This window comes from Myotis brandtii, unplaced genomic scaffold (genome assembly GCF_000412655.1).
Source record: "Myotis brandtii unplaced genomic scaffold, ASM41265v1 scaffold684, whole genome shotgun sequence".
Classification (NCBI taxonomy): Eukaryota; Metazoa; Chordata; class Mammalia; order Chiroptera; family Vespertilionidae; genus Myotis; species Myotis brandtii.
In genome coordinates, this window is record NW_005370673.1 from 195,716 (window position 1) to 208,302 (window position 12,587).

At 40.3% G+C, this 12,587-nt stretch overlaps 1 protein-coding gene across 3 annotated transcripts in view; it reads left to right on the plus strand.

The window, feature by feature from the left end:
- Positions 1-12,587, plus strand: part of HIATL1 (hippocampus abundant transcript-like 1) — a 95,537-nt gene that overhangs the window by 21,510 nt on the left and 61,440 nt on the right. For all 3 annotated transcript variants that reach the window (XM_014529516.1, XM_005881653.2, XM_014529517.1), the window contains exon 3: positions 2,361-2,423. In XM_014529516.1, coding sequence (XP_014385002.1) covers positions 2,361-2,423 — 63 coding nt within the window. The remainder of the gene's footprint in view (positions 1-2,360; positions 2,424-12,587) is intronic.

A 12,587-nucleotide genomic window follows, 5' to 3' on the forward strand; every position in this document is an offset into this window, starting at 1 on the left:
TGTGTTTTGCTTCCCTGTCTTCTAATTCGCTAATTCAGTCCTCTGCTTCTCTTAGTCTACTGTTGAAACTTTCAATGGTGTTTTTTTATTGCAGCTATATCACTCTTCATTTCTTCTTGGTTCTTACATAATTTATTGATTTTTTTATCCGTTTCTTTTTGATTCTTAAATAAGTTGTTGATTTTTTTTCATCCGTTTCTTCTTGCTTCTTGCATAAGTTGTTGATTTTTTCCTCCATCCAGTTTATGCACTCTAGGACCCTTATTCTGAATTCCTTTTCTGTCATGTTGCATGCCTCTGTATCACTTAGCTGCTTTTCTGGCGAGTCCTCCTTTTCTTTTCTTTTCTTTTGGGGTTTCTTTGTCTACCCATATTTGATCTCACCGACATATCTAGATGTTGAGTCCTTCAGGGGCTGCTCCTTCAGTGGCAGTGGCCCCTGGGCTGCGGTTGCTCCTCGGGCGGTTGTGGTAGCAGCTGCTCCTCAGTTGGTAGCATCTCTTCTGGTGGGTGCTGTTCACAGCTGTGGTGGCTCCTCTCGCTGGTGGGGGAGGCTTCTCACCCAGCTGTTGTTCCTCAGACAGAGGTGTGCTGATCACATGGCTGCTGTTCCTTGGATGGGGGCGGGCTACACACGCAGCTGCTACTCCTTGAACTGGGGCGGACTGCTCACGTGGCTGCTGATCCTTGGATGGGGGCTGGCTGCATGCTGCTGTTATTCCTCTGATGTGGTGGGCTGCTTGTTGGGCTACTGCTCCTAGGACTTGGTCAGGTTGATTGCATGTCTGTTGCTCCTCGGACGGTGGTGGGCTGCTTGCGAATCAGCTGCTCTTTGGACAGGAGTGAGCTGCACACGTGGCTGCTCCTCCTCGGACGGGGATGTGCCACTCATCCGGCTGCTGCTCATTGGACAGGTGCAGGCTGTTGTGCCTCTGCTCCTCGGACCAGTGTGTGCTGCGCAGGGTTACCGCTCCTCGGACGTGGGTGGTCTGCTCGTGTGGCTGCTGCTCCTCGGACTGGGGTGGGTTGCTGGTGCTCCTCGAATGGGGTCGGGCCACTCGCAGAACTGCTGCTCCTTGGATTGGGCAGGCTGCTCGTGCAGCTGCTGCTGCTTGAACGAGGGCAAGATGCTTGTGCAGCTGCTGCTCCTTGGACTACTGCAGGGAGTGCGCAGCTGCTGCTCCTCAGATGGTGGCGGGCTGCGCAGGGCTCCCGCTCCTCAAACGTAGGAAGACTGCTCGTGCGGCTGCTGCTCCTCGGACAGGTCGGACTGCTCGCATGGTTGCTCCTACTCGGACGGGGAAGCGGGCCGCTCACATAGCTGCTGCTCCTTGGACAGGGGCAGGCCACATGAAGCTGCTGCTCTTAGGCTAGAGGCAGGCTGCTTACGGGGCTGATGCTCCCTGGACAAGAGCGTGCTGCTCACATGTCTGCTGCTCACGTGGTTGAAAAAATAATGGGAAAAAAGTAGGAAATAAAGGAACAAACAAAAAAAAGGAGAACAAAGAAAAAAGCAAAAACAAAAAGCTAACAAAATAATAATAAAAAATGAAAAATTGAAATGTCATTCCTTTGGCTAGCTTAAGATCCCAGTTGTCTGGAATGTCTGTGGTTTTGTTGTTGTTGTTGTCGTCGTTGTTGCTGGGACTGAGACACGATGTGTCTTATTGTGGGGTTCTTTGGGTTCATCTTGATTGGAACGCTCTGTGCTTCCTGCACTTGTGGGTCTTTTTCCTTCATCAGGGTAGGGAAGTTTGTTTGTTTGTTCCATTTGTTTGTCTGTTGCTATGTTTTGTGCATGGTGTCTTCTTTTTGTATCTGATTTCCTTTGATTAGGTACCATTGATTATATTTGAAAAAAGTATATGTATGGTTGGTTTGAAGTCTAGATGATAGCCTTTTCAGCAGTAACTTTAGATTTTTCCCTGTTAGACAGAAGGAGGTTACCAGTCTGGAGTCACTATAATCCACATTTAAGGCTATTGTTTCCTGGACTGCCTCAGTGACATAAAACTGAGCTGCAGGTCCAACTGGGGTTTGTATAACCATTTGTGGTACCTGTTTAAAATTGTTGGTGATTGAGGGGGTAGCTAAATAACAGTTTATTTTTTTACTGCAGGTGCTTTTATAACAAAAGCAACCAAGTGACTGAAGTGCCTTTTGGGGCTCTTATTTAGGTTTCTGCCTCACTATCTTGTTAACTTTATATACTTTTAGATACTTTTAAAATTTCATCTGTACTTAAAAATTATTCATTACATGGTTCCATCTTACTTACCTAGCCTGCTATTAACAGAAGCAGAAATATTTTCCTTTAATTTGCTTTTGAATTTACCTTAATGTTTGTTTGCTTTTTGTAGGTTCTACATGAAACATTTCCTCAACACACATTCCTCATGAATGGTCTCATTCAAGGTGTAAAGGTAAGAATAATTGTGAATAAAGCCAGGAATTCTTAGTAGTTTAATTCTGGAATTTTAGATGGGATTTAGGAAAACAGTTATTACTTGTTTTGTAGACCTAAATTTAAGTTTTTAGCTGGATTATCAAAGTCAAAATAAAATACAATCCAAATCAGTAAGGCAGAAAATGATTTACTGGTAAATGAAAGACTTTTTATTCACATGTACCCTGCAGTTCATAGAGGATTCAGTTTTGTGAGCTTTTGATTTCTCTACCTATCAACAGAATATAATGGGCAAGTGTTACTGTCTTCTTTTGAGAAATACTTTTAGACTGAGGAAGAAGAATCAAGATTTAGTTGACAGTATTGCAGATGTCCCTCATTTCCCCCTCTCAACTACTCTCCACCTGAGGCCTTCCCCACCCTATTGTCTGTGTCCATGGGTTATGCATATATGCATATATATTCTTTGATTAATCTCTAACCGTCCCCTCCAACCTCTTTCCCTCTGCGATCTGTCAGTCTGTTCCATGCTTCCATGCCTCTGGAACTATTTTGTTTGGCAATTTATTTTGTTCATTAGATTCCACATATGAGATCATGTGATATTTGTCTTTCTCTAAGTGGCTTATTTTGTTCAGCGTAATAATCTCCAGGTCCTAGCCACACTTTTTGAGTTCTCAGCCTCTTAACATAATTAGCCTTACTTTATTGTTTAAATTTTAATGTGCTATTAGAACAGCTTGTAAGTATTTTTCATTTAAATAAAATGATAAAGATAATGTTATAATCCAGTTCCACTTTATAGTAAAGTATATGAATATAGTGTCTAATTTGCCTTTCCCAGCTTAGATCATATGAATCTGTGCATAATTTTACTTTGTACTGAACTGCACACTTAAAATTAAAGTTATGTCCTAATAATTTGCTGAATTCGTGCACTAGGGAGGAGGGTGTCCCTCAGCCAGCCTGCGCCCTCTTACAGTTCGGGACCCCGAGGGGTCCTTAGCGCTGCCCCGGAGCTAGGAGAGGCTCCCACCACCGCCGCTGCACTTGCAGCCATGAGCCGGGCTTCTGGCAGTGACCACCAGGGGGCAGCTCCTGCGTTGAGCATCTGCCCCCTGGTAGTCAGTGTGCGTCATAGCAACTGGTTGTTCTGCCGTTCGGTCAGTTTGCATAGGGTCTTATATAGCACTATAGGCCCGGTGCACAAAATTAGTGCGGGGGGGGGGTGGCGGGGAGCGGTGTCCCTCAGCCCGGGCTGCACCCTCTCCAATCTGGGACCCCTCGGGGGGTGTCCGACTGCCAGTTTAGGCCCCATCCCTAAATCGGCAGTCGGACATCCCTCTCACAGTCCAGGACTGCTGGCTCCTAACCACTTGCCTGCCTGATTGCCCCTAACCACTTTTGCCTGCCAGCCTGATCGCCCCCTAATCGCTCCCCTGCTGGCCTGATTGACGCCTAACTGCTGCCTGCTGGCCCAATCACCCCCAACTGCCCTCCCCTGCCGGCCCAATTGCCCCCAATTGCCCTCCTCTGCCGGCCCAATTGCCCCCAACTTCCCTACTCTGCCGGCCCAATTGGCCCCAACTGCCCTCTCCTGCCAGCCATCTTCTGATGACGTGAGGGTGTCACTCGAGGGCCACCTAGGCTTTTATTAGTATAGATCAGTGGTTCTCAACCTTCCTAATGCCACTACCCTTTAATACAGTTCCTCATGTTGTGGTGACCCCCAACCATAAAATTACTTTCGTTGCTACTTCATAACTGTAATTTTGCTACTGTAAACAATATGTAGTTATATGTGTGTTTTCCGATGGTCTTAGGCGACCCCTGTGAAAGGGTTGTTCAACCCCCAAAGGGGTCACGACCCACACGTTGAGAACCGTTGGTATAGATAAGTTGCAAGACTGCCATTCTCTGGAGCATTATCTCAGTCTGTCTAGATTTTGCTTCCTGGCACTTGTCAACAGCTTGGCTCAAATGAACTCACAAAAATTCTTCAGAGGTTTGAATGTTTCTTACATTGACATTTACTTGACACAGAGGGTAGGTTTCCATATTCAGCTGGGACCACCCCTCGGACCAGGACCTGGTACTAGGATCCAGGAAAGGGCCCATTGAGCCCACCGGCTCTCACCACATCGGGTGAACTGGGTGAATTGTTTCTTGTATCCAGGACCTCCCCCACTTGTGGTAAAGACTCTGACTTTATTTAAACTGCACTTTTAAATCCTCAAAATGAAAGTAAGGTTAAGGGTTAACAGAACTCATGCTATGGTGAGAGAGGAGGAAAATGGATGGCTAGTTTTTAATTTTGGCTTTTCAATTGGAATTGCTTTCTTGAGAGTCTGAACAAAAACCTTTCCCGTATAAGTGAGAGCTGAACTTGTTCAGATCCAAAGATAAAGGACATGTCCTCCCTCCAGCCAAATCTTGGGTGTTCTTAAGCGATTAAAAATCTTTGTAATGTGTCAGAGGTCATTCCTCATGACATATAGCAGCTCCATAGTGAAATTTCAATTCAACTCTTATTAAACCATGGACTCATCTGGGGACACGTGCATACAGGTTAGTCACTTAACACTCCAAGTTCTCGTGGATGTATAAACAGCTGTGGAGAGAAACCACGGGACCTAGAGGGTGAAAGCCTCATAGGACTCGACCCATTAAGCAACACACCTTGACCCACTACATAGGATCCCTACAAAATTTCATGAGACTCTACAAATATATTTTAAAAAAAGAAACACCACTGTCCGGCCTGCATGGCTCAGTGGTTGAGCATTGACCTATGAACCAGGTCACAGTTCGATTCCTGGTCAGGGCACATGCCCGGGTTGCAGGCTTGATCCCCCAGTGTGAGGTGTCTAGGAGACAGCTGATCAATGATTCTCTCTCATCATTGATGTTTCCCTTCTCTCTCTCCCTCTCCCTTCCTCTCTGAAATCAATAAAAAATATTTTTTTAAAAAATAAAAACACAAAATTTAACATGAAAAATTAGGCCTCCAAGGCTGGAGACTCCCAGATCCCAGCCCTCATTAGTACTCTGATAAGAAACCTTTTACTTACAATAATACCTCTTTCACCTGGGAGAAAATTACAAATTTACTCAGACAGTAATACCCCAGAATATACAAAATTTCCCCCCTATTGTATTAGATAGTAAAAGCTGATTTAAATAATATTAAATTTCCTAGTAATTCCACTGTAATCCAATATGTAGATGATTTAATCTTATATTCTAAAAAATTACTAGGCTCCCAAAAAAAACACAGTATATCTATTACAACAGCTAGCCGTAAAAGGACAAGAATATCACAGAACAAGCTCTTACTCTGTTTACCCTTGGTAAAATACTTTGGTAATCTAATATCTAAAGATGGGCTATTAATTAACCCTAAAAAACTCAGGTAAATCCTATCTTTTCCTCTTCCAAAAAAACTAGCTTAGAGGATTCCTAGTTTGACTGAATATTGTCACACAAAAAATGGGGTTCCAAATTTATCATTAATGGCCCAGCCTTTATGTCTTATTAAAATCAAATTAACCTGATTCAATTCAGTGGAACTCAGAAGGAAAACAGGTTATAAAATTTCTAAAAAAAGAATCTAGAACTTCCACTCTGGTACACCTTAATTATAAAAATTTTAACTCAAAAATAAAATCATCATAGACCTATGATCTGTTACAGTCAACAACTAAATAGCCAGAAGGCTTCCTCCCTCCATGACAGCCATTTCTGCTATAGACGGTATACAAAAACGCAGCAACAAAGCTATGGACTCGCCTTTGTTAATGTTCCTCATTCTATTATGCAGGAGTTCTCAACCTTCCTAATGCTGCGACCCTTTAATACAGTTCCTCATGTTGTGGTGACCCCCAACCATAAAATTATTTTCATTGCTACTTCATAACTGTAATGTTGTTACTGTTATGAATCGTAATGTAAATATCTGATATGCAGGATGTATTTTCATTGTTCGCGACCCACAGATTGAGAACCGCTGCTAAGTCTCCACCAAATTCTAATGACATTCAGCACTTCTGTCAGCACACTGGCTCTTGCCTTCTTCACCCAATTTCACTTAAACTTAATATAAGGGTCTTAACCCAACAACTTCGCTCCTTTATTTACAGAATAAACACATGCACAATTGAATTCTGCTTGTTGACCACATTATTATTCCTAGAAATGGTTTATAGGAAACTCCTTCATCTAATACTGAGTTAATTTGGTTTATAAATGAATCTTTAAAGAATAAACAGGAATGTTACCAAACTGAATATACAATAACTTCCACAGTAAACATAATTGAAGATTCTTATTTATCTAAATAAAACCTACCCAACAAGCCTAATTGCTAATTCAGGCCTATCAGTTGGCTAAAAATAAAATCTATTTAACTTATTTAAAGTATTCCTTTCTAAATTAATAAATTTTATAAAAGTTATTAAGTATGTAGATATTTTTAAATAACTTAAATACTAAAACATTGGTTGCTAGAAAAGTCTTGGGTTCACCTGCTTTTGGCTTTTTTACAAAGAGGCTGGGAATGAACTTGGAACTCTTAATAAATGTCTAGTGCTTTGTTAAAGTTGTATTTCATGAAAGTGTGTTTACCAATAGAAAAACCTGTATTTCTAAAGGTTATGAAATATGTTCATAAAAGTCAGTCTAGGGCAGTGATGGCGAACCTTTTCAGCCCGGCGTGCCAGCATTTTGAAAAACCCTAACTTAACTCTGGTGCCGCGTCACATATAGAAATTTTTTGGAAGGAAAAACCAAGATGGCGGCATAGGTTAACGCCGGGAGTTTGCTGCCTCGAACAACCACTTCAAAAATACAACTAAAAGACGGAACGGACATCATCCAGAACCACGGGAAGGCTGGCTGAGTGGAAGTTCTACAACTAGGAGGAAAGAGAAAAGCATACCGACACTCAGAGGAGGCGCAGTGCTGAAGTAAAATACTAAGGTGTGGAGTGCATGCAGAGTGGGCTGGAGGCTGAGGGCGTGGTTGTCGTTTTCAATCGGGAGGGAGTCTCAGGCTCTGAGCTCCAGTTCCAGGCGAGTCTCTAGGGACCCAGACTCATCCGGGAGAAGCGGGACTGTCTGGCATCGCTCAGAACCCTAGAGGACAGTTCTCCCACTGCAGATACAGCTGATTCTCACAGGCAGTTGGCCTGGAGGTCAAATCCCCCCCAGTGTTACATACAACAATAATCTCTTAACTACAACAAGACTGCGCACAAAGACCACTAGGGGGTGCACCAAGAAAGCATGAAAAATGCGGAGACAAAGAAACAGGACACAAATCCCTCTAGTATTAACTACAACAATCAAGGCTCAACTAGAACAAGACTGCGCACAAAGACCACTAGGGGGTGCACCAAGAAAGCATAAAAAATGCGGAGACAAAAAAACATGACAGAAATGGAGGATATAGAGCTAAAAAACGCAATTTTGAGGGCTTGCAATAAACTTTTGGAGAGCTTCACGAAAACTAATGAGACCCTCGATGCTATGATAAAGAAACAACTAGAAATTAAGCATACACGGTCTGAAATAAAGAATATTACACCCAATAGCAGACCAGAGGAGCGCAAGAATCAAGTCAAAGATTTGAAATGCGAAGAAGCAAAAAACACCCAACCGGAAAAGCAAAATGAAAAAAGAATCCGAAAATACGAAGATAGTGTAAGGAGCCTCTGGGACAGCTTCAAGCGTACCAACATCCGAATTATAGGGGTGCCAGAAGAAGAGAGAGAGCAAGATATTGAAAACCTATTTGAAGAAATAATGACAGAAAACTTCCCCTACCTGGTGAAAGAAATAGACTTACAGGTCCAGGAAGTGCAGAGAACCCCAAACAAAAGGAATCCAAAGAGGACCACACCAAGACACATCATAATTAAAATGCCAAGAGCAAAAGACAAAGAGAGAATCTTAAAAGCAGCAAGAGAAAAAAAGTCAGTTACCTATAAGGGAGTACCCATACGACTGTCAGCTGATTTCTCAACAGAAACTTTGCAGGCCAGAAGGGAGTGGCAAGAAATATTCAAAGTGATGAATAGCAAGAACCTACAACCAAGATTACTTTATCCAGCAAAGCTATCATTCAGAATTGAAGGTCAGATAAAGAGCTTCACAGATAAGGAAAAGCTAAAGGAGTTCATCACCACCAAACCAGTATTATATGAAATGCTGAAAGGTATCCTTTAAGAAGAGGAAGAAGAAGAAAAAGGTAAAGATACAAATTATGAACAACAAATACGCATCTATCAACAAGTGAATCTAAGAATCAAGTGAATAAATAATCTGATGAACAGAATGAACTGGTGATTATAATAGAATCAGGGACATAGAAAGGGAATGGGCTGACTATTCTTGGGGGGGAAAGGGGTGTGGGAGATGGGGGAAGAGACTGGACAAAAATCGTGCACCTATGGATGAGGACAGTGGGTGGGGAGTGAGGGCGGAGGGTGGGGTGGGAACTGGGAGGAGGGGAGTTATGGGGGGAAAAAAGAGAAACCAATGTAATAATCTGAACAATAAAGATTTAATTTAAAAAAAAAAGAAAAGAAATTTTTTGATATTTGCAACCATAATAAAACAAAGATTTATATTTTTGATATTTATTTTATATATGTAAATGCCATTTAACAAAGAAAAATCAACCAAAAAAATGAGTTCGCGTGTCACCTCTGACATGCGTGCCATGGGTTCACCATCACTGGTCTAGGGAATACTGATGGCTTACTTTTTTGCTTATCTCTAAAAAAGTAAGGGTTCTAAAAGTTAGACATTCTAACTAAGTTAAAATGTATATAATTTTAATAATATAAAATATGGAAATGCATTTTTAAGAGAAAAGAAAAAAGTAAATTATCAAATTATATATATGATCTTTATGTAATACATTTCATTTATTTATGACTAGAGGCCTGGTGCACGAAATTCATGCACTGGGGGGGAGGTCCCTCAGCGGGGCTTGCACCCTCTTGCAGTCCAGGAGCCCTTGGAGGATGCCTGACTGACAAGTTAGGCCCACTCCATCTAAGCCATGAGTTGAACATCCTTAGCGCTGCCACAGAGGCAGGAGAGGCTCCTGACACCGCTGCTGTGCTCGCCAGCCTTGAGCCCAGCTTCTGGCTGAGTGGCACTCCCCCTGTGGGAGTGCACTGATCACCAGGGGGCAGCTCCTGTGTTGAGCGTCTGCCCCCTGGTGGTCAGTGCGCATCATAGTGACTGGTCATTCCGCCATTCGGTCGATTTGCATATTAGCCTTTTATCATATAGAATGTGTGGTACATTTTCTGCCTCCATACAGCATTACTAGGCTATAATCTTTTATTGGCCTAAAAAAAATTAAATACATATATAAATTAAGCAAAATCCTGTAGTCTTTAATGTTAATATTAAATATTAAAACTATTTCAAATCTAATGTCTTTTAAAATTATTACCATAAAAATGTTTATTTTACCTGGGTTTACAAAGTTTATGTCATAATCTTTTGGTTAAGTTTGACAACCTTTCCACAGTTTAAATTTTTTTAAAAAACATATTTTTATTTATTTCAGAGAGTAAGGAAAAGAGAGATAAAGAGATCAATGAGAGAGAATCATTGATTGGCTGCCTCCTGCATGCCCCCCACAGGAGATTGAGCCTGCAATCCAGGTACGTGCCTTCACCGGTAATTTAACCATCACCTCCTGGTTCATAGGTTGACGCTCAACCTCTGAGCCATGCTGGTCAGGCCAAAGTTTAAATTTTAAAAGACTTTTTAACCGAGAAATTACTTTGGGTTATTTCAATGGGCCCTTATAAAAGAAAAGTTTTTAAAATAATTAAGCCTATTTAATATACTTAAAATTGCATGGGAAGTTTTACCTAATAATAATAATAACTATATTCTGTTTACATTCATATATTTTTATTAAAATGAATGTTTCAGATATTTCAGCCTGCTCCAGGGAAAAACTTAGAACACGTTAAAGCCAAATTCAAACAGAAAGCTCTCAGGTAGTAGGTGTCCTGTCAGTGACACTGGGCAGCCAAGAGTGACGGTTTCCCATAGGGGGCATCCACTAATACTCCTTGTATTTATAATCCACATGTTGGAAATTTATAAATTGTTTCCAATACTCGATATACATTTCCAGTGTGCCACATATAGTATTTTAAAATCTTACATATTTATTCTTTATATATTAAAATTCTATATTAAATCTAAAAAAGTATGCACTTTATATTATTCTTTTGTGTCAATTATTTTCCAAAAAACTGTTATCTTAAAATGTTAGATCTTAAAAAAAAATTTTTTTTTAAATCATTGTAATCAGATCTATAACCATGTCATTTTAGGTTTTGTCATTTATGGACAATCATTATTTTACTCTAATACATTTGCAAATATGTTACTTTTTTAAAAAAAAATCCATGAAAAGGACTCTGACACTCTAAATTAAAAATTTCTAAACAGCTCATATCGATAATAATAAAAAAAAGTATAATATGCTAATTAGACTGGACAGCCAAACGAAAGCTGGGGCTGCGAGGGCCGAGGCAAGCCACTGCAGCTGCAAGGGCTGAGCCCCTTGCACAAATTTCATGCATCAGACCTCTAGTCTTTAAATAAAAACTTATAAAACTCCAAAAAATAAATAAATTCGTGAAAATGCAAATAATCAGAATGAACAAAAAATTGGTTATGGTACTAAATAAATAGCAAATAATTATTCTTATAACTTATTTAAAATGTTACTGATTTTAAAAATCTTTTTATTTTTTAAATAAAAATAGCTAAAAAGAAAAATGCATTCTAAGAAAAACCTAATTCTTGGTTGTTATCGAGAACCAACTTATAAAAACTAATAAATTAACATTCATTTCACAATATACTCCCATTAAAAAAAAAGACTTCAAAAACCACGATTTACAACCAAAAACGTGTCCATTGGAAAAGACGTGTTAAAGCGCCAAGCCTGTTTTGTCTTCCTTTCTGTTTAGCCCGCGATATCCGATTTCACTGATATGCTGGCAGCCTGAGATTGACGAGGACCAAACAGAAAGTATAGTGTCAGTCACCAGTGACTGACATGACGCTTAACTTGTTAAAGACTTCAGCACTGTTGGAAAAAACCTTACCAAATGCCTAATCATGAATGAATGTCTGTCTCTATCTCTGACATTCGCCTCTGTCTATAGCCGAAATCAAAAACTTCTCAAGGACAAAAAGCCATTGACACCAAAGGCAGGAAACAATCCCAAAACTGCAACAAATTGATACTGTTCAAACCTTATTCCAGTATCACCTAATTGTTATTAATTAAATAAATAAAATTATTTTTATATTATTATTATCCCCCTTATGGTTTCCTAATGGAATTAATATCTCTCTTCTCAGACCCTTTCCCTCATTAGACATAAAAAGTTTTAACTACTCTGCACCTGCTAATCTTTCACATCTACTAGACAATAATATTCTGATTATTGGTTATAATAAAGTTAACACTTTATTGGCCACACATTGACTTTCTCCTACTAAAAATATAAGCTTTAGTACAGTTTTTTCTGGATATATCCATTATAAAAACCCATCTTGGACAAATAACTTTAAAAACACCTCCCTAATTGCAATTGTTCAACTGACTGACAGAGACCATCCTCAATAACACTAAAGTACTTCTAATAAAAAAGAAATAGGCCATATTTAAAAATAATAAACAATAAAAACCTATTTCACTAATTTTAAAAATAAAGTGAAAAATTATGCCACCAATCTACATAAAATACTAAATTCATCCAATCCTGGCCTATTATATCTACCCCAACACATAACAATATCTATATATATAAAAGGCTAATATGCAAAGATTCTCCTCAGGAGTTCAACCACAAGACCGGGAGTTTGATCACTTGTTATGATGTGTGCTGATAACCAGGGGGCGGCGCAGAATGAAGGAAGGCCCCAGCCTGCAGACCTAATCGGTCCTGATCGCCGGCCAGGCCTAGGGACCCTACCTGTGCACAAATTTTGTGCACCGGGCCTCTAGTATCCTCTATAATAATAAAAGCATAATGTGCTAATTAGACCAGATGCATGAATCTTGTGCATCGGGCCTCTAGTCCTATATAAGAAAGAGGTGATATGCAAATTGACCGTCACACCCTCGT